At 34.7% G+C, this 23,817-nt stretch overlaps 1 protein-coding gene across 2 annotated transcripts in view; it reads right to left on the bottom strand.

The window, feature by feature from the left end:
- The window catches only part of ADAM32 (ADAM metallopeptidase domain 32), a 164,824-nt gene that overhangs the window by 123,818 nt on the left and 17,189 nt on the right, over window positions 1-23,817 (bottom strand). For both annotated transcript variants that reach the window (XM_027122882.1, XM_027122883.1), the window contains exons 2-6: window positions 23,318-23,397; window positions 11,519-11,580; window positions 7,829-7,904; window positions 4,614-4,690; window positions 3,148-3,325 (exon numbers count right to left, since the gene is read on the bottom strand). In XM_027122882.1, coding sequence (XP_026978683.1) covers window positions 3,148-3,325; window positions 4,614-4,690; window positions 7,829-7,904; window positions 11,519-11,580; window positions 23,318-23,397 — 473 coding nt within the window. The remainder of the gene's footprint in view (window positions 1-3,147; window positions 3,326-4,613; window positions 4,691-7,828; window positions 7,905-11,518; window positions 11,581-23,317; window positions 23,398-23,817) is intronic.

Here is a 23,817-nt window from a genome sequence, read left to right as displayed (position 1 = left end):
AACCAGGAAGAAATAGAAAATATAAACAGACCAATCACAAGCACTGAAATTGAGACTGTGATTAAAAATCTTCCAACAAACAAAAGCCCAGGACTAGATAGCTTCACAGGCGAATTCTATCAAACATTTAGAGAAGAGTTAACACCTATCCTTCTCAAACTCTTCCAAAATATAGCAGAGGGAGGAACACTCCCAAACTCATTCTACGAGGCCACCATCACCCTGATACCAAAACCAGACAAAGATGTCACAAAGAAAGAAAACTACAGGCCAATATCACTGAGGAACATAGATGCAAAAATCCTCAACAAAATACTAGCAAACAAAACCCAACAGAACATTAAAAGGATCATATACCATGATCAAGTGGGGTTTATCCCAGGAATGCAAGGATACTTCAATATACGCAAATCAATCAATGTGATAAACCATATTAACAAATTGAAGGAGTCAAACCATATAATCATCTCAATAGATGCAGAAAAAGCTTTCGACAAAATTCAACACCCATTTATGATAAAAACCCTCCAGAAAGTAGGCAAACAGGGAACTTACCTCCACATAGTAAAGGCCATATATGACAAACCCACAGCCAACATCGTTCTCAATGGTGAAAAATTGAAACCATTTCCTCTAAGATCAGGAACAAGACAAGGTTGCCCACTCTCACCACTATTATTCAACACAGTTTTGGAAGTTTTAGCCACAGCAATCAGAGAAAAAAAGAAATAAAAGGAATCCAAGTTGGAAAAGAAGAAGTAAAGCTGTCACTGTTTGCAGATGACATGATACTATACGTAGAGAATCCTAAAGATGCTACCAGAAAACTACTAGAGCTGATCAATGAATTTGGTAATGTAGCAGGATAGAAAATCAATGCACAGAATTCTCTTGCATTCCTATACACTGGTGATGAAAAATCTGAAAGAGAAATTAAGGAAACATTACCATTTAGCATTGCAACAAAAATAATAAAATATCTAGGAATAAACCTACCTAAGGAGACAAAAGACCTGTATGCAGAAAACTATAAGAGACTGTTGAAAGAAATTAAAGATGATACCAACAGATGGACAGATATACCATGTTCTTGGATTGGAAGAATCAACACTGTGAAAATGACTATACTATACAAAGTAATCTACAGATTCAATGCAATCCCTATCAAACTAGCAATGGCATTTTTCACAGAACTAGAACTAAAAACTTCACAATTTGTATGTAAAGACAAAAGACCCCGAATAGCCAAAGTAGTCTTGAGAAAGAAAAAATGGAGCTAGAGGAATCATGCTCCCTGACTTCAGACTATACTACAAAGCTACAGTAATCAAGATAGTATGGTACTAGCACAAAAACAGAAATACAGATCAATGAAACAGGATAGAAAGTCCAGAGATAAACTCACGCACATATGGTCACCTTATTTTTGATAAAGGAGGCAAGAATATATAATGGAGAAAAGACAGCCCCTTCAATAAGTGGTGCTGGGGGCTTCCCTGGTGGCGCAGTGGTTGAGAGTCTGCCTGCTGATGCAGGGGACGCAGGTTCGTGCCCTGGTCCAGGAGGATACCACATGCCGCGGAGCGGCTGGGCCTGTGAGCCATGGCCCCTGAGCCTGTGCGTCCGGAGCCTGTGCTCCGCAACGGGAGAGGCCACAACAGTGAGAGGCCCGCGTACCACAAAAAAAAAAAAAGTGGTGCTGGGAAAAACGGACAGCTCCAGGTAAAAGAATGACATTAGAACACTCCATAACACCATACACAAAAATAAACTCAAAATTGATTAAAGACCTAAATGCAAGGCCAGACACTATAAAACTCTTAGAGGAAAACATAGGCAGAACAATCTATGACATAAATCACAGCAAGATCCTTTTTGACCCACCTCCAAGAGGAATGGAAATAAAAACAAAACTAAACAAATGGGACCTAATGAAACTTAAAAGCTTTTGCACAGCAAAGTAAACCATAAACAAGATGAAAAGACAACCCTCAGAATGGGAGAAAATATTTGCAAATGAAGCAACTGCCAAAGATTAATCTCCAAAATTTACCAGCGGCTCATGCAGCTCAATATCAAAAAAAACGAACAACCCAATCCAAAAATGGGCAGAAGACCTAAATAGACATTTCTCCAAAGAAGATATACAGATTGTCAACAAACACATGAAAGGATGCTCAACATCACTGATCATTAGAGAAACGCAAATCAAAACTACAATGAGGTATATCACCTAACACCAGTCAGAATGGCCATCATCAAAAAATCTACAAACAATAAATGCTGGAGACGGTGTGGAGAAAAGGGAACCCTCTTGCACTGTTAGTGGGAGTGTAAATTGATACAGCCACTATGGAGAACAGTATGGAGGTTCCTTTAAAAACTAAAAACAGAACTACCATACAACCCAGCAATCCCACTACTGGGCATATACCCTGAGAAAACCATAATTCAAAAAGACTCATGTACCACAATGTTCATTGCAGCTCTATTTACAATAGCCAGGACATGGAGGCAACCTAAGTGTCCATCAACAGATTACTGGATAAAGAAGATATGGCACATATATACAATGGAATATTACTCAGCCATAAGAAGAAACAAAACTGAGTTATTTGTAGTGAGGTGGATGGACTTAGAGTCTGTCATACAGAGTGAAGTAAGTCAGAAAGATAAAAACAAATACTGTATGCTAACACATATATATGGAATCTAAAAAAAAAAAAGGTTCTGAAGAACCTAAGGGCAGGACAGGAATAAAGACGCAGATGTAGAGAATGGACTTGAGGACGTGGGGAGGGGAAAGGGTAAGCTGGGACAAAGTGAGAAAGTGGCACGGACATATATACACTCCCTGATGTAAAATAGATAGCTAGTGGGAAGCAGCCACATAGCACAGGGAGATCAGCTCGGTGCTTTGTGACCAACTAGAGGGGTGGGATATGGAGTGTGGGAGGGAGACGCAAGAGGGAGGAGATATGGGGATATATGTATACATATAGCTGATTCACTTTGTTATGCAGCAGAAACTAACACACCATTGTGAAAAAATCATACTCCAATAAAGATGTTAAAAAATAAATTAAATTAATAAGTAAATAAAAGCAATAACTGCCTTGAAAGAGTAATAAAGCATACATAACTCACTTTTTCACTTATAAAAACATTATAGTCCATTGGGTTTTGTTCTGTGTCTTGGTTATTTTCAGTAAGAACTGCAAATTCATTGTTTTCATTTCCTAATTTATAAAGAAGATGCTGAAATTCAACTGCAGATTCCAGAGGCTCAATTCCATAAGAAAAATTTTCAAACTGCAATATTCCTCTGTAAAATTAAGGTTAAAAATTTAAGTGCTTTTAATTAATTCTATATCATAAAACTCCGACAGAATTCCTTAAAAAAGGAGGAGGAGGAGGAGAAGGAGGGGGAGGAGGAGAGTGAGAAGAAAGATACAGAATGTTTTTGAGCTCAGTATTTTGACCCAAACTCTTTATGTTTTGGAGATGACTCTGAAGAGATAAAAAAAGGTCTTCCCCAATCCAAAAAAGTAACTTTCCATTTAATTTACTTTATAGTTATAAACGCAGCACAAATTATGTAATCAGTTGCTAGCAAGTACACAGCATTACTGTGATCAAGTCATTCTCCTGTTCCCGAAGTCAGTAATTTAATGAAAGCAATAGCAAATAGAAATCTGTATAAATTTCTTTCTGTTTTGCACTGCAATGATTACATTGCTTGCATAAAAAAAGGATACATAATCAGTAATTTTATTCATAAAAATAAAATTCAGCAGTAATTAGAAGGCATTTATGAATTTTGTTTATGTACCTAGTCTGAATAAGAAATTAAAAGCTAAATTTTAAAGAGTAAACAACTTTTATAAGTATTCTTTCTTGAATACAGGTAACAGTTCAAGTGACTACTCTCTAAAAAACACATTTCAGAATTCCATGTAAAAAGCACTGAGTAAAATTCGTTTGTGGAAACAAGGCTCCTACACTACAATATGAAGGTGAAGAATATCCTGACAGAATGGAAAACTCTCCAAGCACTAAAGAGGAAACCCTACAGTTCTTAGAGAGATTAAGATAGTGATATTACTAGAAAAATGAGTACCATAATAATACTTATTTGTTTATATAGAAGTGCTTCCTCTCTCTGAAGATGATTTCCCTTTGTGAAACAGCATGCTTTGTTTATTTATTTTTACATCTCCAAACACTAGGCCAGTAGCTGGTACACGGTAGGTATCAAAAATACTCTATGTGCTGAAAAAGTAAGCTACCCAAAACTCAGCTCTTCCAACTTGCTATAGTCAGACACGTTCAACTGTCATTTCTGTACTAAAGAAGAAACAAGATACAGAGTAAAGACACCAGGAAATCTAAACCTTCAAGAAGTTAGACATGTCTCTGGTCAGTGGGGAAAGTAAAGGGAAATCAGAGAAGAAACATATTCAGAGGAAGAGATTATTATTATCATTATTCACTGAATAACCTCCACATGGGAATCCTCTACCAGCTCCACACTTAGTATAAACTAACAAATTCTCTGCAGACAAATATCATAACCATGGTGTTTGCATATTAATGACAAAAAAATACATAACCTCAGTCCAGAGCACGTGCTAAGTGTGACAACAGAGTTCAGATATCCTTCAATATATCCTTGGTAGTAGCACTGAGTCTGGGGGCGAAAATATAAAGTGGTTACCTAGGAGTTGACAAAACTTTCTAATGATTTCTTAACTTTTTATACTTAATAGAACTTTCTGAATATTTTTCACAGGCTATATACAGTTTATATCAGTATCAATAAAGTGACATTCAGAAAAAAAGTCTCCCCATATTTGCCACTTTCACTATATTAACTACTCTTTTCAGATCAATACTTGGGATTATTATTTTACATCCTGCTTCCAAAGTTTTATCCCATATTTTAGGTAAAATTATTTTCCAAAATATAAATTTAGGTCATCAATTAAAAGACAAAGATTGTGAGTATGGATTTCCTTTAAATTCTGATATTCTGCTAAAAAGAAACATCTAAAATTTAAGGGCACAAAAAGATTGAAGAGCTAGAAAAAGATAGACCACACCAACACAAACCAAATGGATGATTCTGAAGCGATACTAATACAGAAAATGTAGACTTTAAGGCAAGAAGCATTACTAGAGATAAAGAGGGACATTTCATAATGATACATGAGTTTCAATTCACCAGGAAGATATAAATATTCCAAGTTTGTATTTATTTAATAACATAGCTTCAAATTACAAAAAGCCAAAACAAAGAAAAATAAATGCATAATCATACTAAAAGATTTTTAAGCACATACATTTCTGTCAGTAACTGATAAATCTAGCATTCAGAATCTATAGAAGAGTTGAACAGAATGTTAACCTAATATAGGTAAAACCCTACTTAAAAACTATATATAGGACTTCCCTGGTGGCGCAGTGGTTGAGAGTCTGCCTGCCGATGCAGGGGACACAGGTTTGTGCCCCGGTCCGGGAGGATCCCACATCGCGGAGCGGCTGGGCCCGTGAGCCATGGCCACTGAGCCTGCGCGTCCCGAGCCTGTGCTCCGCAACGGGAGAGGCCACAACGGTGAGAGGCCCGCGTACCGCAAAAAAAAAAAAACTATATATAATATACTTTTTTTTGCACAGAGTTCTTTTCTTTAACCATTTTTTTTATTGAAGTGTAGTTAATTTACAATGTTGTGTTAGCTTCAGGTGTACATCAAAGTGATTCAGTTATACATACATACACCTATATATGTATCCTTTTTCAGATTCTTTTCCATTATAGGTTATCACAAGACACTGAATATATTGTGTTGTACAGTAGGTCCCTGTCGTTTACCTATTTTATACGTAGTCATGTGTATATGTTAATCACTAACTCCTAATTCATCTCCCCCTCCAGCTGCCGCTATCCTTTCTGGTAACCGTAAGTTTGTTTTCTGTCTCTGAGTCTATCTCCATTTTATAAATAAGTTCATTTATATAATTATTTTAGATTCCACATATAAGTGATATCATGTGATATTAGTCTTTGTCTTACTTCACTTAACATGATAATCTCTAGGTCCATCTATGTTGCTGCAAATGGCATTATTTCATCTTTTTTTATAGTTAAGTAATATTCCATTGAATACACTTTTTTTTTTTTTTTTTGCGGTACGCGGGCCTCTCGCTGTTTGTGGCCTCTCCCGTTGCGGAGCACAGGCTCCGGACGCGCAGGCTCAGCGGCCATGGCTCACGGGCCCAGCCGCTCCGCGGCATGTGGGATCCTCCCGGACCGGGGCACGAACCCGTGTCCCCTGCATCGGCAGGCGGACTCTCAACCACTGCGCCAGCAGGGAAGCCCAATACACTTTCTTTTTAAAGAACATGTAACATTTACCAAAATGAAACCATATTCTGGGCCATGAAACACAAAAACAAATTGTAAAGGACTGAAATCACACCAAGTTCAGTCTCTGACCACAGTACAATTAACACAGAGACACAGCAAACATCATCACAGACAAAATACGAAAATTATATAATTTCCAAGATAGTGCTATGAATTTTGGTATAAATCAATGTATGTTTTCTTATTAACACATGCCTTTATGTTAGAACTATGTGGAGAAGGAAGGAGCAATAAAAGGAAAGTAATGGTCCTTTCCAATAGAAGTGAAGTAACATATTTCAATAATTCAACAAATTTTTATTATATGCTATGTGCCAGGCATTTTTCTAGGCACTAGGGATGCATCATTGAATACAACAGACCAAAAGCTCTGGTGAAATGAAGGTTATATTGCACTGAAAAAACAGAAAATAAATAGATAAAATATATGGTACATCATATATTGATAACCACTATGGAGAAAAACAAAACAGGTAAGTTAAGAGAGTAATAAGGTTAAGAGTGCCATTTAAAATAGGGGTTAGTCAAGGACTAACAGGATGGTTTTGAGCAAAGACCTGAAGGAAATGAGGGAGAGAAACATTGTATCTTGGGAAAGAGCAAACATCTGGATCAGAAGAAATAGTGAAAATTTCTTGAAAGGAGGACATGTCTGGTATGTTTGAAGAATAGCAAGGAAACCAAGGCGACTGGAACAGAATAAGCAAGGTAGAGAATAACTGGAAATGAGGTCATAGAAGTAAAGAGAACCAGACTGTGTAAAGCCTGTAGGGTACTAAAATGACTTTGGTTTTCACTTTGTGAACGAGAAATCATCCCATGGAGGCTTCTGAACAGAGAAGTGATATGATCTGACCAGGTTTTAATAGGATTGATCTGGTTGTCATGTTGGGAACTGAGGAGGTGAGCAAGGTGTGGAGGCAGGGAGATTATTCCGGAAGTTACAGCAATAATCCAAACTAGATATGATGTTTACAGTGGTATCAGCAGATAGAGACAGAGGAAGAGGGTGGATCTTAGTACATAATTTGAAAGGTAGAGTCAATATGATTCATTGATGGATGAGACAGGGACTAAAAAAGAAGGAAAGGATTTCAATCTATGATTTCAGATTCAGTAAGATTTGTACTTGTTTTTATTATTATTTAATGTATGTTCATTTATTCAACAAAATATAAACTAATTAATTTAATTGTGCCTATGTTCTAGGCAGAGTAGAAGGTAAGTCAATCTAGTTTGTCTTTAATTTACCAAGACTTCAATAAAGCCTAATAATGGGTGAAATGAGGCATAAGTGGATCACTTAAATACATCCCCTGTGAATACAGTCTTCTGTATTAGGAAAGTATTCAATGTAAAAAGGGTTTTAAAAATCTTTGAAATATAAAATTTAAATCTTACCTGAATATTTGAAGAATGAGAATTCACAGATCCTTGATTATACAAATAAACCATGAAATTATCTGCTAAAAAAAATCTGAATATAATAAAAGAATGAGAGAATTTTAAGTTATACTTTTTGAAACATGTAAAGCAGTAGTCAGCAAACTTAAATCCCTCAAGCCAAATCTGACCTACCTTCTGCATTTGTAAATAAAATTCTATTTGAACACAGCCATACCCATTCACTTATATATGGTTTACGGCAGCTTTCACGCTACAACAGCAGAGCTGAGTCATTTTGACAAAGATATTATCATCCTCAGAGCCTAAAATATTTACTATCTGGGCCTTTAAAGAAAAAGTTTGCCAATCCCTGACAAAGGTAGTGTCTTCTTTTGACCTGTATGTAATCTTTATTCAAAGCAATAAGCATTTACTCAAAATAATTTTCCTATCTTATACTCCTTTAAAAAATAAGAGACTATAAGAGAAGAGCATTTTAAAATTTACAAAAGATACGAAATGGGTGTAGGATTATGAGTTTTCTATTCTTTCATTCGTTTCTTTTAAATTTTTCTTCATTTATTTATTTTTTGGGGCTGTGTTGGGTCTTCGTTGCTATGCATGGGCTTTCCCTAGTTGCAGCGAACGGGGGCTACTCTTCATTGCGGCGCGTGGGCTTCTCATTGTGGTGGCTTCTCTTGTTGCGGAGCACGGGCTCTAAGTGTGTGGGCTTCAGTAGTTGTGGCATGCGGGCTCAGTAGTTGTGACTCACGGGCTCTAGAGTGCAGGCTCAGTAGTTGTGGTGCACGGGCTTAGTTGCTCCGCAGTATGTGGGATCTTCCCGGACCAGGGCTCGAACCCGTGTTCCCTGCACTGGCAAGCGGTTTCTTAACCACTGTGTCACCAGGGAATTCCCTATTCTTTCATTCTCTCTCAACTTTACTATTAAATATATATTACTATAATGAAGTGGAAGAGGATTCTGCAAAAGTCATACTAACCAGAACATAGGTGTTGAAACTACAAGTCTAAGTTCAACCTTCTCTGGTATCATTCCCTGTCCTCATTATGCTATTTTACTTATGCTTTCTCACCTGGTGCTCACTCCTCAATCCAATGTAATGTAACTAGACCACCCAGTCTAGCTTCTGCTGGGAATCCTCCATTAAAACAGTTGCCATAGAGATTACTAATGACCCGCTTGTTGTTAAATCCAAAAAGCAGTTTGAGTCACGTAAAGCTACTCTAACACACTATTGACCACACTCCCCTTCTTTAAAACATCTGCTCTTCAACTTCAATCATACCATTTACCTCTGGTTTCCCTCATATCTTTTTGTCTACTTTTATAAGTCCCTTCATCTGGATCCTTACTTCTTCACTTAAATGCTTCCATGGCCTTCAATTCTGGTTGTTTTTCCTTCTCATCATTAATATTCACCCCCACCGCTGTATCTTGTTCATTTCTGGTGCCTCATTTGTACCTATATTAAAAAGAAGGCTCTGAAACCCACACCTCTCTCACATGACCTGAACTAAATATAACTGGTTATTTGGGGTCTTCTGTGGTTTCATACAAATTCTAGGATTATTTGTTCTACTTCTGTGAAAAATGCATGAGTATTTTGATAGGGATTGGACTGAATCTGTACATTGCCTTGGTTAGTGGTATGGACATTTTAACAATATTAATTCTTCCAATGCATAAGCATGGTATATCTTTCCATTTATTGGTGTTCTCTTCAATTTCTTTATCAATGTCTTACAGCTTTCAGAGTACAGGTCTTTCATCTCCCTTCGTTAAATTTATTCCCAGGTATTTTTTCTTTTTGATGCAATCGTAAATGGGATTGTTTTCTTGATTTCTTTTTCTGATATTTCATTATTAGTGTATAGAAATGCAACAGATTTCTGTATATTAATTTTGTATCCTGCAGCTTTACTGAATTCATTTATTAGTTCTAACAGCTTTTTGGTGGAGTCTGTAGGGTTTTCTATGTTACCCTACCATCTGTAAATAGTGACCATTTTAGTTCTCCCCTTCCAATGTGGATGCATATTATTTCTTTTTAATTGCTATGGTTAGGACTTCCAATACTGTGTTGAATAAAAGTGGTGACAGGGCGCATCCTTGTCTTATTCCTGGCCTTAGAGGAAAAGCTTTCAGCTTTTCATCATTGAGCATGATGTTAGCTATGGGTTTGTCATAAATGGCCTTTAATATATAAGTGGAGGGGATTAAGAGGTATGAACTACCAGTCATAAAATAAGTAAGTCATAGGGATGCAATGTACAACACAAGTAATACAGTCAATATAACATAATTATATGGTTTGTAATGTATAAAAATATAGAATCACTATATTGTACACCTGAAAATAATATGATATTGTAAGACAACTATACTTCAATCAATCTATCTATCAATCAAACTGCCACTGGACATTTCTCCTGGATATCCCCTGACGCAGATGTGCTCTCCTTCTCCTTCACTGCCCCACCAAATCTGTGCTACCGCCAAGTCCAATCTGTTACCTAATCTTTTTTTCTGCCACCTCAGTTATGTCTTTAAAAAAATAAATAAATCCTACATGGTCATAATTATACTTCTCATTATTTCCCATATAGGTTTCTTGCAATAGCTTCCTATGACTTCCTATAGTCATGGTGTCCTAATTATTATACAGGTGATTTCCAAAAACAGAGTATATACATGCTCTATCCATCTCCCAAGCTCCAGTCTCTCTATTTCTTACTACTGCTTATAGTTTCAATAAGATACTCAAATATAATATGAGTTCTCTCTTTCCCTCTTATGCACTTGAAAAGTTCTTTGAGTGGTCATTTACTATTCTTCCCTTCTGTCTAAAGGAGTAGGTAGGTTAACACTTCTTTTACTCAATGCCATTTTGTGGCATCTAACAACACAATGAATCACTTGTTTATACTTCTCTCTTTAAGAAACTTCCTGTCAGCCAAAATACTTTGTTTTTCCTTCCTTAAAAAGCATTCATATTCTTCTTTTTTTCTCTGCTGAACATTTCTGAAAAAGTCATTTTCACGTAATACTTTCAGTTTCTCACAATTCACCTCTCCTTAATACCATGTAGTCTAGTTCTACACCCAAAATTTAACTGAAATCTACTTCTTGAAAGTTACAAATTGCTTCCAAGCCAGCCTTTCTCTACTGGGTTTCCAAGAGAGAATTAAACCCTACAGAAAGTTATTTAAAATATGTTCATAATTCTCTTAGGCATGGTATATAGCTGGTACTATTTTCCATAAATTATTCACCAGTTTCCAGAACACTGTATGATCTAATTTCTATATTAAATCCCTTATTTCATTTTCCTGGTGGTGAGCCTGCCTCCCTGATCAAACTCTAACTGATACAGTTACAGACTTACTTCTTTCTTATCACATCCTGCCCTGATTATACAGGTCCTGCTGGTTCTGCCAACTTAAGATCATATAGATTAATCTTCAGGAGACAAGTCCCTATTTTTCCTGTTCCTAACCCCCCTATTCACAAAAGACTATGAGGCATTAAGACCAAAAAATTAATTCACAGGAGAGCATCTGTTCATCTGAGACAACTAAAATTTTTAATAAACAAGTACATTATTTTTAACACTCTATTTTTATTATAAGTAAATAAATTCATATAAATAAAATTAAATCTAAAAGTAAAGAATAAAAAATTACCTTTGCCTAAGGTGCACGGTATACGGTTTCTCATCTATTGGAATAATATAGGATACCTGTTCCTAGAGAATCCAGAACAACTGAGAGTGAAGACAAATGTAATAGAAGAAGTGAAACAACAATTTTACATCAACCAATCCTTCCATATAATGCTTAAAATGTCTCAGACTATGTGTGATTTAAAATCTGCAATAATATATCAAAAATGGTAATATTTATTTATTATATTATCCATTCTTACTATATCCACAAAAAGAAGCCCAATCTAAGGAGCTGTACAGCACTAGAAATCATATGTGACTGAATTTTAAACTCTTCTAAAAGAAGAGGCGATGTGCCATGCTGTAATGCCTACTCAGGTAGCATCATTGGGATAATAAGGTACTCTACACATCAGTGAAGCTTAACTTAATCCATTAGGCACAAAAATTATTTATTTTAACCATTTTCCTGAAATGTATGGCTTGCTTCCTGTATTTTTAAACAGAAGACAATTGAACAAAATTTGGCATAGTTTTTTTACTCCATCCCAATTATTCTCAGGTTAAAACATGGATGGCAATGAGTTGCAATATCAGTTGGTCAGTGAACCTAAGTGATGAGATTTCATCTTGCAAAAGAGAACATGTGAAAAGCCAGAGTTAGATCATCATTAAAAAGAAACCTTAGTTAAAGCATATAAAAACCAAAAAGACACAAATAGCACAACACAAAAAAAGATAAGCCTTTCCAGATCTGTGAAAATAAGAAGCAACAAGGAGACAATACAAATCAAGAGATAATAAGGCAAGTTGTTAAAAGGTCTAGTAAATGATCAAAAATGAAACAGAAAGGTCAACATCACTGGTGTTATGAAGTCAAGTGGATACCATGTACCTGCTGCTATGATGTAATGAGAAGAGCACTTTACCTCTACGGTAATCTTCCCTAAAACTCATAACCTCAGTCTAATCATGATAAAACATCAGAGAAATCCAAACTGAGGGACGTTCTACAAAATATCTGACCGATATTCTTTAAAAATGACACGGTCATGAAACAGAAAAACAGAGCAAAGGAGACTGGGGAGACATAACAACTAACAGCAATGTAGTATCCTGAATTAGATCCTGGAACAGGAAAAGAACATTAGTGGAAAAACTGGTGAAATCCAAATAAATCCTACAGTTTGTTAATAGTAAGGTATCAATGTTAATTTTTTAGTTTTGATAAATGTAATGTATCAACATGGTTATATAAGATGTTAACTTTAGGGAAAACTGAGTGAACATATATGGGAGCTCAAGGTAGCATCTTTGCGAATTCTTCATAAATCTAAAATCATTCTAAAAATTTTAAAGGTTTTTTAAGTAAAACCAGAAATAAATTGAAGAAAGAAGCAAAACAGGTATATGTCAGATATAAGGCAGAAATACCAAACATAGGATACTGATACTGAAGCAGCAACATGTCCTAGCTGTAAAATTTACATGAGTGAAAAAAAATTCCCCTTAGAGATCTGAATGCAATAACTGAACAGAGATGCTGGAGAATTTTTATCTCTTTCTAAAGTGGACCTGATGCACAAGTCACCCAAAGTAGTTCTGGGATGAATATTTTTCTCAAAATGAAAACATAATAATTATTAAGATATTAGTATACCAGATATACTCCCTCTAACTATACTGTGAGAGGTAGCATGACACGCATTCTCTCTGCAGACTATGTACAGAAAATGAGCTAGATCTTTAAAGAATGTAGAGGGGTTGGTCAATGGAGGCCATAAGAGAATTTATTGAATAATACCAGCAAATATGTGTTTTAATTTTTAATAACAGACTTTCAATGATTAAGAAATTCGATCCCTTCTGGAACTTTTATTTGTAAAGTGTTACAATAATTTCAACACTTTCAGAAAACACTTTTCCTGTTCACTCACTCATATGGTTCCAAAATCACTCCTCTTCAATGGAACAGGATAGAAAGTCCAGAGATAAAGCCACACACCTGTAGTCACCTAATCTATGACAAAGTGGATGGACAATGGAGAAAAGACAGTCTCTTCAATAAGTGGTGCTGGGAAAACTGGACAGCTACATGTAAAAGAATGCAATTAGGACATTCTCTAACACCATACACAAAAATAAAATCAAAATGGATTAAAAACCTAAATGTAAGACCGGACACTATAAAACTCTTAGAGGAAAATAGAGGCAGAACACTCTTCGACGTAAATCGCAGCAAGATCTTTTTGATCCACCTCCTAGAGTAATGAAAATAAAAACAAAAAAAACTAAATGGGACCTAATTAAACTTTAAAGCTTTTGCACAGCAAAGGAAACCATAAATGAAACAAAAAGACAACCACAGAATGGGAGAAAATATTTGCAAACAAAGCAACCAACAAGGGATTAATTGCCAAAATATACGAACAGCTCATGCAGCTTTATATCAAAACAACAAACGACCCAATCTAATGGGTGGAAGATCTAAATAGACCTTTCTCCAAAGAATACAAAGAATACATACAGATGGCAAAGAGACACATGAAAAGATGCTTAACAACACTAATTATTAGAGAAATGCAAATCAAAACTACAATGAGGTATCACCTCACACCAGTCAGAATGACCATCATCAAAAAATCTACATCAAAAAATCTACAAACAATAAATGCTGGAGAGGGTGTGGAGAAAAGGGAACCCTCCTACACTGTTGGTGGGAATGTAAATTGGTACAGCCACTATGGAGAACAGCATGGAGGTTCCTTAAAAAACTAAAAATAGAGCTACCATATGACCATATGACCCAGCAATCCCAGTCCTGGGCATATATCCAGAGAAAACCATAATTCAAAAAGAGACATGCACCCCAATGTTCATTGCAGCCAGGACATGGAGGCAACCTAAATATCCATCAATGGATGATGAATGGATAAAGATGTGGTACACATACATATATATATATATATATATATACATATATATATATACACATATATACAATGGAATATTACTCAGCCATAAAAAAGAACGAAATAATGCCACTTGCAGTGACATGGATGGACCTAGAGATTGTCATACTGAGTGAAGTAAATCAGACAAATATTTGAAAGACAAATATCATATGATATTGCTTATATGTGGAATCTAAAAAAATGGTCCAAGTGCACTTATTTATAAAACAGAGTCACAAATATAGAAGACAAACTTATGGTTACCAAGGAGGAAGGGAGGGATAAATTGGGAGCTTGGGATTGACATATACAAACTACTATATATAAAATAGATAACTAATAAGAACCTACTGTATAGCACAGGGAATGTTACTCAATACTCTGTAATGACCTATATGGGAAAAGAATCTAAAAGAAGAGAGGATATATGTATAACTGATTCACTTTGCTGTACAGCAGAAAATAACACATTTTAAATCAACTATACTCCAATAAAAATTAATTTTCAAAAAACAATCATAGGATTCCAGGAAAGAAATATCTCTCATCTTCACAAAACATATTTTAGTAAAGGTCTGGAAACCCTGTAGACCTTTAAGCATTGGGGGTCTCAGAAGAAGTAGATTTATCTGAATTTACAGTGACCTACATTGAGAATTTATCTTTCTGTTTAATAAAAACTATGGACTAGTCAGTTAGTGTCAGGTTTCCTAGAAGCAGGGTCTGAAATGAGGATACTTTTGTCAGTGCTTTATTTAGGGAGCACTCACTGGAGGAACCTGCAAGGAAGTAAGAGAAGCAAAATAGGGAGGAAGATAAAGCTAAAGAAAATATGATTTCAGGGCTTCCCTAGTAGCACAGTGGTTGAGAGTCCACCTGCCGATTCAGGGGACATCGGTTCGTGCCCCAGTCCAGGAGGATCCCGCATGCCGTGGAGCGGCTGGACCCGTGAGCCATGGCTGCTGAGCCTGCGCGTCCGGAGCCTGTGCTCCGCAACGGGACAGGTCACAACAGTGAGAGGCCCGTGCACCACATTAAAAAAAAAAAAAAAAAAAAGAAAATATGATTTCAGGTAAATTCTAGCCTTAGCCTGATACTTCGGGGAAGCTCTAGAGTAAAACTTGTGCCTCAGAGTCTTTCCCACCTGAGACAGTAGAGCTGGGCTTTTAGACCCATGTAACAATTAGGCACTGGCTGAAAGGTTACCCTGGGGGATGGGGTCGAGTAACTCCCAGGCAGCTCAATAACTGAAAGACAGTTCTCCAGAGAAGGTTACTAACTCTTGCAGTAGTATCTCAAGAGCCAGGGAACCAACAACCCAAACTGAAATTATAAAGGGATTATGGCCAGGGACTGGGGGTTGGAAATTATAGCTGAAAAGTTCCCAAACCTGAAAAAGAAACAGAAATTTGGATGCAGGAAGCACAGAGGACCCCAAACAAGATGAACCCAAAGAGACTACATCAAGACATATATGATAATTAAAATGGCAAAAGGTTAAGATAAAAGGAGAATTTGAAAGGCAGCAAGAGAAAGATAACTGGGAGGTTGGGATTGATATATATACACTAATATGTATAAAATGCATAACTAATTTAAAAAAAGAGAGAGAAAGGTAGAGTCATACACAAGGGAACTCCCATAAGGCTATCAGCTGATTATTCTGTGGAAACCTTGTGAGCCAAAAGGCAGTGACATGATATATTCAAAGTCCTGAAAAGGAAAACCTGCAAACTAGGATACTCTACAGAGCAAAATTATCATTTAGAATTGGAGGAGAGATAAAGAACTTCTTAGACAAGCAAAAATTAAGAGTTCATCAATATTAAACATAACATAAGAGAAACGTTAAAGGGTCTTCTCTAAGTGAAAAAGAAAGGCTGTAATAAGAAGTAAGAATCTACAGGAAAGGAAAAATCCCACTAGTAAAGGCAAATATACAGTAAAGGCTGAGGATCAACAACTTAAATAAGCTAGCATGAAGACTGAAAGACAAAACTGTAAAATCAAACATAATTACAATAATCAGTAATGGAATAAACATGAAGATATAAAATATGATAACAATAATTTAAAATGTGGGGGAGGGAGTAAAAAAATGTAGCTCTTTAAGAATGTGTTTGAACTTAAAGGACTACCTGTTTAAAACAAGTAGATAGAGTTATAGGTCAACATATATGAACCCCATAGTCACAACAAATCAAAAACCTACAACAGATACACAAAAACTACAGCAAAAGGAACACAAACATAACACTACAGAAAATCATCAAACCACAAGGGAAGAAACAAAAAAAAGTAGAAATACAGAGAACAACTACAAAAAGAACCAGAAAACAAGTAACAAAAGGACAATAAGTACATATCTATCAATAATTACTTTAAATGTCAATGGATTAAATGGTCCAATCAAAAGACATAAGGTGGCTAACTATATTAAAAAAAAACAAGACCCATCTACATGCTTCTTACAAGAGAATTGCTTCAGAGCTAAAGACACACACAGACTGAAAGTGAAGGGATGGAAACAGATATTTCATGCACATAGTGACAACAAGAAAGTGGGGGGTAGCAATTCTCATATCAGACAAAATAGACCTTAAAACAAAGTCTAAAACAAAAGACAAAGAAGGGCATTATATAATGATAAAGGGATCAATACAAGAAGAGGATATTACACTGATTGACATATATGCACCCAATACCTGTATTGGGTGCGTATGTTTTTATATAAATTTTATATATTTTATTATTTTATATTTATATAAATATACAAAGCAAACATTAACAGACACAAAGGGAGAAATTAACAATAATATAATAATAGTAGGGGACTTTAACACCTTACTTACATCAATGAACAGATCATCCAGACAGAAAAAATAAGGGAACAGTGGCCTTAAATGGCATAATAACCAGTTGGACTTAATATATATCTACAGGAAATTCTATCCAAAATCATCAGAATACACATTCTTTTCAAGCACAGATGGAACGTTCTCCAGGACAGATCACACACTAGGCCATAAAACAAATTTCAACAATTTAAGGATAAAAATTATATCAAGCATATTTTCTGACCACAACGTTATGAAATTAGAAATCAATTACAGGAAGAAAAATGACAAAAGCACAAACGCATGGAGACTAAACAATATGCTTCTAAAAAACCAATGGGTCAATGGAGAAATCAAAGAGAAATCAGAAAATACCTCAATACAAATGAAAATAAAAACATAACTTTCCAAAATCTATGGGATGTGGCAAAAGCAGTTCTAAAAAGGAAGTTTATAGAAATACAGGCCGACCTCAAAAAATGTGAAAAACATCAAACAACCTAACCTACCATCTAAAGGAATTAGAAAAAGAAGGACAAATAAAGACCAAAGTTAGCAGAAGGAATGAAATAATAAAGATCATAGAGGGAATAAATAGAGATCAAAAACAAACAAAAAAAGAAAGGATCAAGGAACCAAGAGCTGGTGTTTGTAAAGATAAAAAATTGATGAACTTTTAGCCAGGCTCATCAAGAAAACAAGAGGAGACCCAAATAAACAAAATCAGGCATGAAAGAGGTGAAATAACAATCAATATCACAGAGATACAAAAAATCATAAGAGAGAGGGAATACTACAGTTATATGCCAACAACCTCAACAATCTAGAAGAAATGGACAAATTTCTAGAAACATACATGCTTCCGAGACTGAGTCAGGAAGAAACAGACAATGTGAACAGACAGATCACTATTGGTGAAATTGGATTTGTAATTTTAAAGAACTTCCAGCAAGCAGAAATCTAGGATCAGATGGCTTCACAGGGGAATTCTACCAAACATACAGAGAAGAGTTAATACCTAACCTTCTCAAACTATTCCAAAAAATTGAAAAGGCTGGAACAGTCACAAATTAATTCTACAAGACCATCATCACCCTGATACCAAAACCAAAGACACTACCAAAAAGAAAATTACACCCCAATGCTGCTGATGAACATAGATGCAAAAATCCTCAACAAAATATAAACAAACCAAACACAATATACAGAAAGGATCAAACACCAAGATCAAGTAAGGTTTAGTCCAGGAATGCAAGGATGGTTCAATATTTGAAAATCAATCAATCTGATACACCACATTAACAAAAGTAAGCATAAAAATCACATATTCACCTCAATTAATGCATAAAATTCATCTGACAAAATTCAACATATATTCATGATAAAAACTCTCAGCAAAGTTGATATAGAGAGAACATATCTCAACATAATAAAGGCCATTTATGACAAACCCACATCTTACATCTACTCAATGGTGAAAAGCAGAAAGCTTTTCCTCTAAAATCAGGAACCAGACAAGAATGCCCACTCTCACCGCTCCTATTCAACATAGTATTGGAAGTTCTAGCCACAACAGTCAGACAAGACAAATAAATAAAAGGCATCCAAATTGGAAGGGAGGAAGTAAAACTGTCACTATTTGCAGATGATATGATACTATATAAAGAAACCTTTAAGTCTCCACCAAAAAACTATTAGAACTAATAAATGAATTCAGTAAAGTTGCAGGACACAAAATTAACATACAGAAATCTGTTGCTTTTCTACACACTAATAATAAACTCATAAAGAGAAAGCAAGAAAACAATTGTGTTTAAAATTGCATCAAAAAGAATAAAATGCCTAAGAATAAACATAACCAAGGAGGTGAAAATGCTCTGAAAATTATAAAAGATTGTTGAAGGAAACTGAAGATGATATGAAGAAATGGAAAGTTATCCTGTGTTCTTGGGTTAGAAGAATTAATATTGTTAAAATGTCCATACTACTCAAAGTAATCCAGAGATTTAATGTAATCCTTATCAAAATACCCATGACATTTTTCACAGAACTAGAACAAATAATCCTAAAATTTATATGGAACCACAAAAGACACCAAATAGCCAAAGCAATCTTGAGAAAGAAGAACAGAGCGGGAAGTATCATGCTCCCTGACTTCAAGCTGTACTGCAAACCTACATTAATCAAAACAGCATGGTACTGGCACAAAAACAGACACATAGATCAATGCATGAGAGCAGCCCAGATATAAACCCATGAACTTCCAGTTAGTTACAACAAAGGAGGCAAGAAACAATGGAGAAAAGACAGTCTCTTCAATAAGTGGTGTTGGGAAAACTGGACAGCTACATGTAAAAGAATGAAATTAGAATATTTCCTTACACCATATAGAAAAGTAAACTCAAAATGGATTAAAGACCTCAATGTAAGACCAGAAACCATAAAACTTTTAGAAGAGAACATAGGCAGAACACTCTTTGACGTAAATTATAGCAATATTTTTCAAATCTGTCTCCTAAAGCAAAAGAAACAAAAGCAAAAATAAACAAATGGACCCTAATTAAACTTAAAAGCTTTTGCACAGCAATGGAAACCATCAACAAAATGGAAAAACAACTAGTAAATGGGAGAAAATATTTGCAAATGATACAAGCGATAAGGGATTAATATCCAACATATATAAACAGCTCATACAACCCAATAGCAAAAAAAACCCCAAACAACCCAATCAAAAAATGGGCAGAAGACCTGAACGGACATTTTCCAAAAATGGCCTATAGATGGCCAACAGGCACATGAAAAAATGTTCAACATCACTAATCATCAGAAAAATGCAACTCAAAACCACAATGAGATATCATTGTTATACACTCAATGTTATAGATATTCATTTGTTTTATTTTTTATACTACACATATAAGTGATAACAGAGAATTTGTCTTTACCTTACTGACTTATTTCTCTAAGCATAATACCCTCTAAGTCCATCTGCTTTGTTGCAAATGTCAGAACTTCATTCTTTTTTATGGTTGAATAATATTCCATTGTATGTATATGTATGTGTGTGTGTGTATATCTTTATCCCTTCATCTGTTGATGGACACTTAGGTTGCTTCCATATCTTGGCTATTGTAAATAATGCTGCTAAGAACATTGGGGTGCATGTAACTTTTCGAATTAGTGTTTTCAGGGGGTTTTTTGTATATGTATACAGAACTGGAATTGCTTAATTATATGGTAGTTCTATTTTCACTTTTTCTGAGGAATCTCCAACTCTATTCCATGGTAATTGTACCATGTATACAAACAGAAACAGACTCACAGATATAGAGAACAAATTAGTGGTTACCAGTGGGGAGAAGGAAGTGGGGAGGGGCAGGATAAGGGTATGGAATTAAAAAGTACAAATTACTATGTATAAAATAAGCAAAAAGGTTATATCAACACAGGGATATGTGACCATTATTTTGTAATAACTTTAAATGGAGTATAATCTATAAAAATATTGAATCACTATGTTGTACACCTGAAACTAATATGTTATAAATCAACTATACTACAATTTAAAAATCAGTCAATCAATCAAGCAGGGGATGTAAGGTACACATAGGGAATATAGTCAACAATACTGTAACAAACAAAATTGAGATATCACCTCACTCTTGTCAGAATGGCTATCATCAAAAAGTCTACAAATAACAAATGTTGGCAAGGATATGGAGAAAAGGGAATACTTGTATACTGTTGGTGGGAATGTTAACTTGGTGCAGACATTGTGGAACACAGTTGGAGGTTCCTCAAAAAAACTAAAAATAGAACTACTGTAAGATCCAGCAATTCCACTTCAGGTATATATCTGGAAAAAACAAAACACTAATTTGAAAGGATACATGTACCCCAATGTTCATAGCAGCACCATTTACAATAGTCAAGACGTGGAAGCAACCCAAATGCCCATCAACTGATGACTGGATTAAGAAGATGTAGTATATATATATATACAATGGAATATAACTCAGCCATAAAAAAGAATGAAATTCTGCCATTTGTAGCCATAAAGATGAACCTAGAGAGTATTATGCTTATGAAATAAGTCACAGAAAGACAAATACTTATGATATCACTTATATGTGGAATCTAAAATATACAAATGAATGTATATGCAAAACAGAAATAGACTCACAGATATAGAAAACAAACTTGTGGTTACCTAGGGGACAGGGAAACAGGTAGGGACAAATTAGGGATATGGGATTAACAGATACAAACTCCTATATGTAAAATAGATAAGCAACAGGATATACTGTATAGCATAGGAAATTATAGCCATTATCTTTTAATAACCTATAATGGAGGACAATCTGTAAAAATACTGAATCACTATGCTGTACATCTGAAACTAATACAATATTGTAAAACAACTATACTTCAGTAAATAAGTATATACATATATACCAGGATGAATAAATTTTAAAAAATAATTATAATTGTATACCAACTTTGTAGGGTGACAGATGGTAACTGGACTTATTGTGGTAATCTGAAAATACTGGTAAAAAAATACTGAATCACTGCATAGTACACCTGAAACTAATATAATATTATACACTAATTATAGCCCAATAAATATGTTAAAAATAATAATAGGTTAAAAAATTAAAATGGGCAAATAATTTAATAGACATTTCACCAAAAAGGTATTTAGATAGCTAGTAGGTCATGAAAGATGCTCTACAGCATTTTTCATTAGAGAAATGCAAATATAAGCTAAAATGAGGTATCAGTACACACCTGTTAGAATAAATTTAATCAAAAGAGACAACATCAGGTGTTGACAAGTATGTGGAAAAATTGAATCATCATATATTGCTGATGGGAAATGTAAACTAATAAGTCACTATGGAAAATAGTTTGGCAGTTTATTACTATGATAAGCATAAACCTACCATACGACACAGCAATTTCACTTCCAAGAATCTACCCAAGAGAAAGAAAACTATATGTCCATACATAAATATTCATAGCAGAATGACTCAAAATAGTCAATATCTGAAAAAAATCTTGAATTTAACTGGTAAATGGATAAACAAAATGTGTTATCTACATGTATTAAGAAATAAAAAATTTATGAAGTATTGATAAATGTTGCAAAATGGATAATCTTAAGTGAAAGAAGCTCAATGCAAAGTCCTACATATCACATATTTCAGTTTTATGAAATGTCTAGAAAATGCAAAATTATAGAAACACACAACAGATCAGCAGTTGCCGAGGGCTGGGGATGGAAGCAGAGAAAAACTGCACATAGGCAGGAAGGAACTTAAGGCAATCAGAATGTTCTAAAACTGGATTTGTGGTAATGTTTACATAATTCTATTCATGTACTAATGATCATTGAGCTGTACACTTACAATGGGTGAATTCTGTGGTGTATACGTTATACTTCATTAAAACTGGTAAAAATAAAGTGTTATCAAAAGATTGGCCACTTATAAGCAAGGCTTGCTTTTTTGTATTTCTTTTTTTATCTCCTAAGGATCTTAGCATGTAGTTATGCACACAAGTCCAGAGAAATATCTGTTAAATAAATCAATGAATAGGATGAAATATTGCCCTTTCTAACAAAAATAACAGAAGAAAGGGTTTATACTCTCTGAGAACTGGTAGGTACAAGGGTAGAGATTGAGGAACCAGGTTTTAGTTAAAACAGATTCTCCTTAACCATTTTGGAGAAAATTATTCTCTTCATTTGAATCATCTAGATACCATTCAGATAATACCCTAATTCTTTTACATTATATTCTCTCTTTGAACTTTAAAAAATTGTTTTACCATGAGGAAATGACAAATGTTAGACAAATTAGAACATTCTGATTTATATGTTTGCTTTTACCATCAAAACTTTACATTCCTTATCAATAGTAATATTGGTTAGTTATAGTCATACTATAATGGAATTGATGTATTTCACTGCTATGTAATAAAAATAAGAAATTTCATATAACAACATTATGGAAAATCTCTTACATTTTCTACTTTTGAATTATCACTTGTATTTGCTTGGATTTTCTCTGGAAATACAATTTGTAGAAATGAATTTTGAAAACCTGAAGAAATAAAAAAAACAGTTAATAACTGTGTTTTAAACTTGACTAAATATTTGTTCAGGTTCTTTTATAAGACTTGCTTATGCAAACATGAGTCATCACTGTGTACTCCTATAGAAATCTTGAAAACACTTTGTTTAAAAACAGACAAGATAGCTATGAAAGACTAAAAGGGGGCACGGAGAGGTATTCAACTTACACAAAATTTGCTGTTCCTGAAGAAAAGCGAACAAATGAATTAAAAAATATCAAATATATACTTCAAGAAGACTTTCCTGAAATAAAAGATTTGAAACAATAGACTAGAAAGTACACTGCATTTCAGGAATAACTGATAACAATTAATTAAAACTGAGACATATTCTACTAAACTTATTGGATGTCGAAGATAAAGAAAGAATCCTATGGGCATATGAGCAA

The sequence above is a fragment of the Aethalodelphis obliquidens genome, unplaced genomic scaffold, assembly GCF_003676395.1.
Source record: "Aethalodelphis obliquidens isolate GAN/ISIS:26980383/991018 unplaced genomic scaffold, ASM367639v1 scaffold25, whole genome shotgun sequence".
Classification (NCBI taxonomy): Eukaryota; Metazoa; Chordata; class Mammalia; order Artiodactyla; family Delphinidae; genus Aethalodelphis; species Aethalodelphis obliquidens.
Note: the sequence above shows the minus strand (reverse complement) of the source record. Positions and strands in the feature narration are given on the sequence as shown.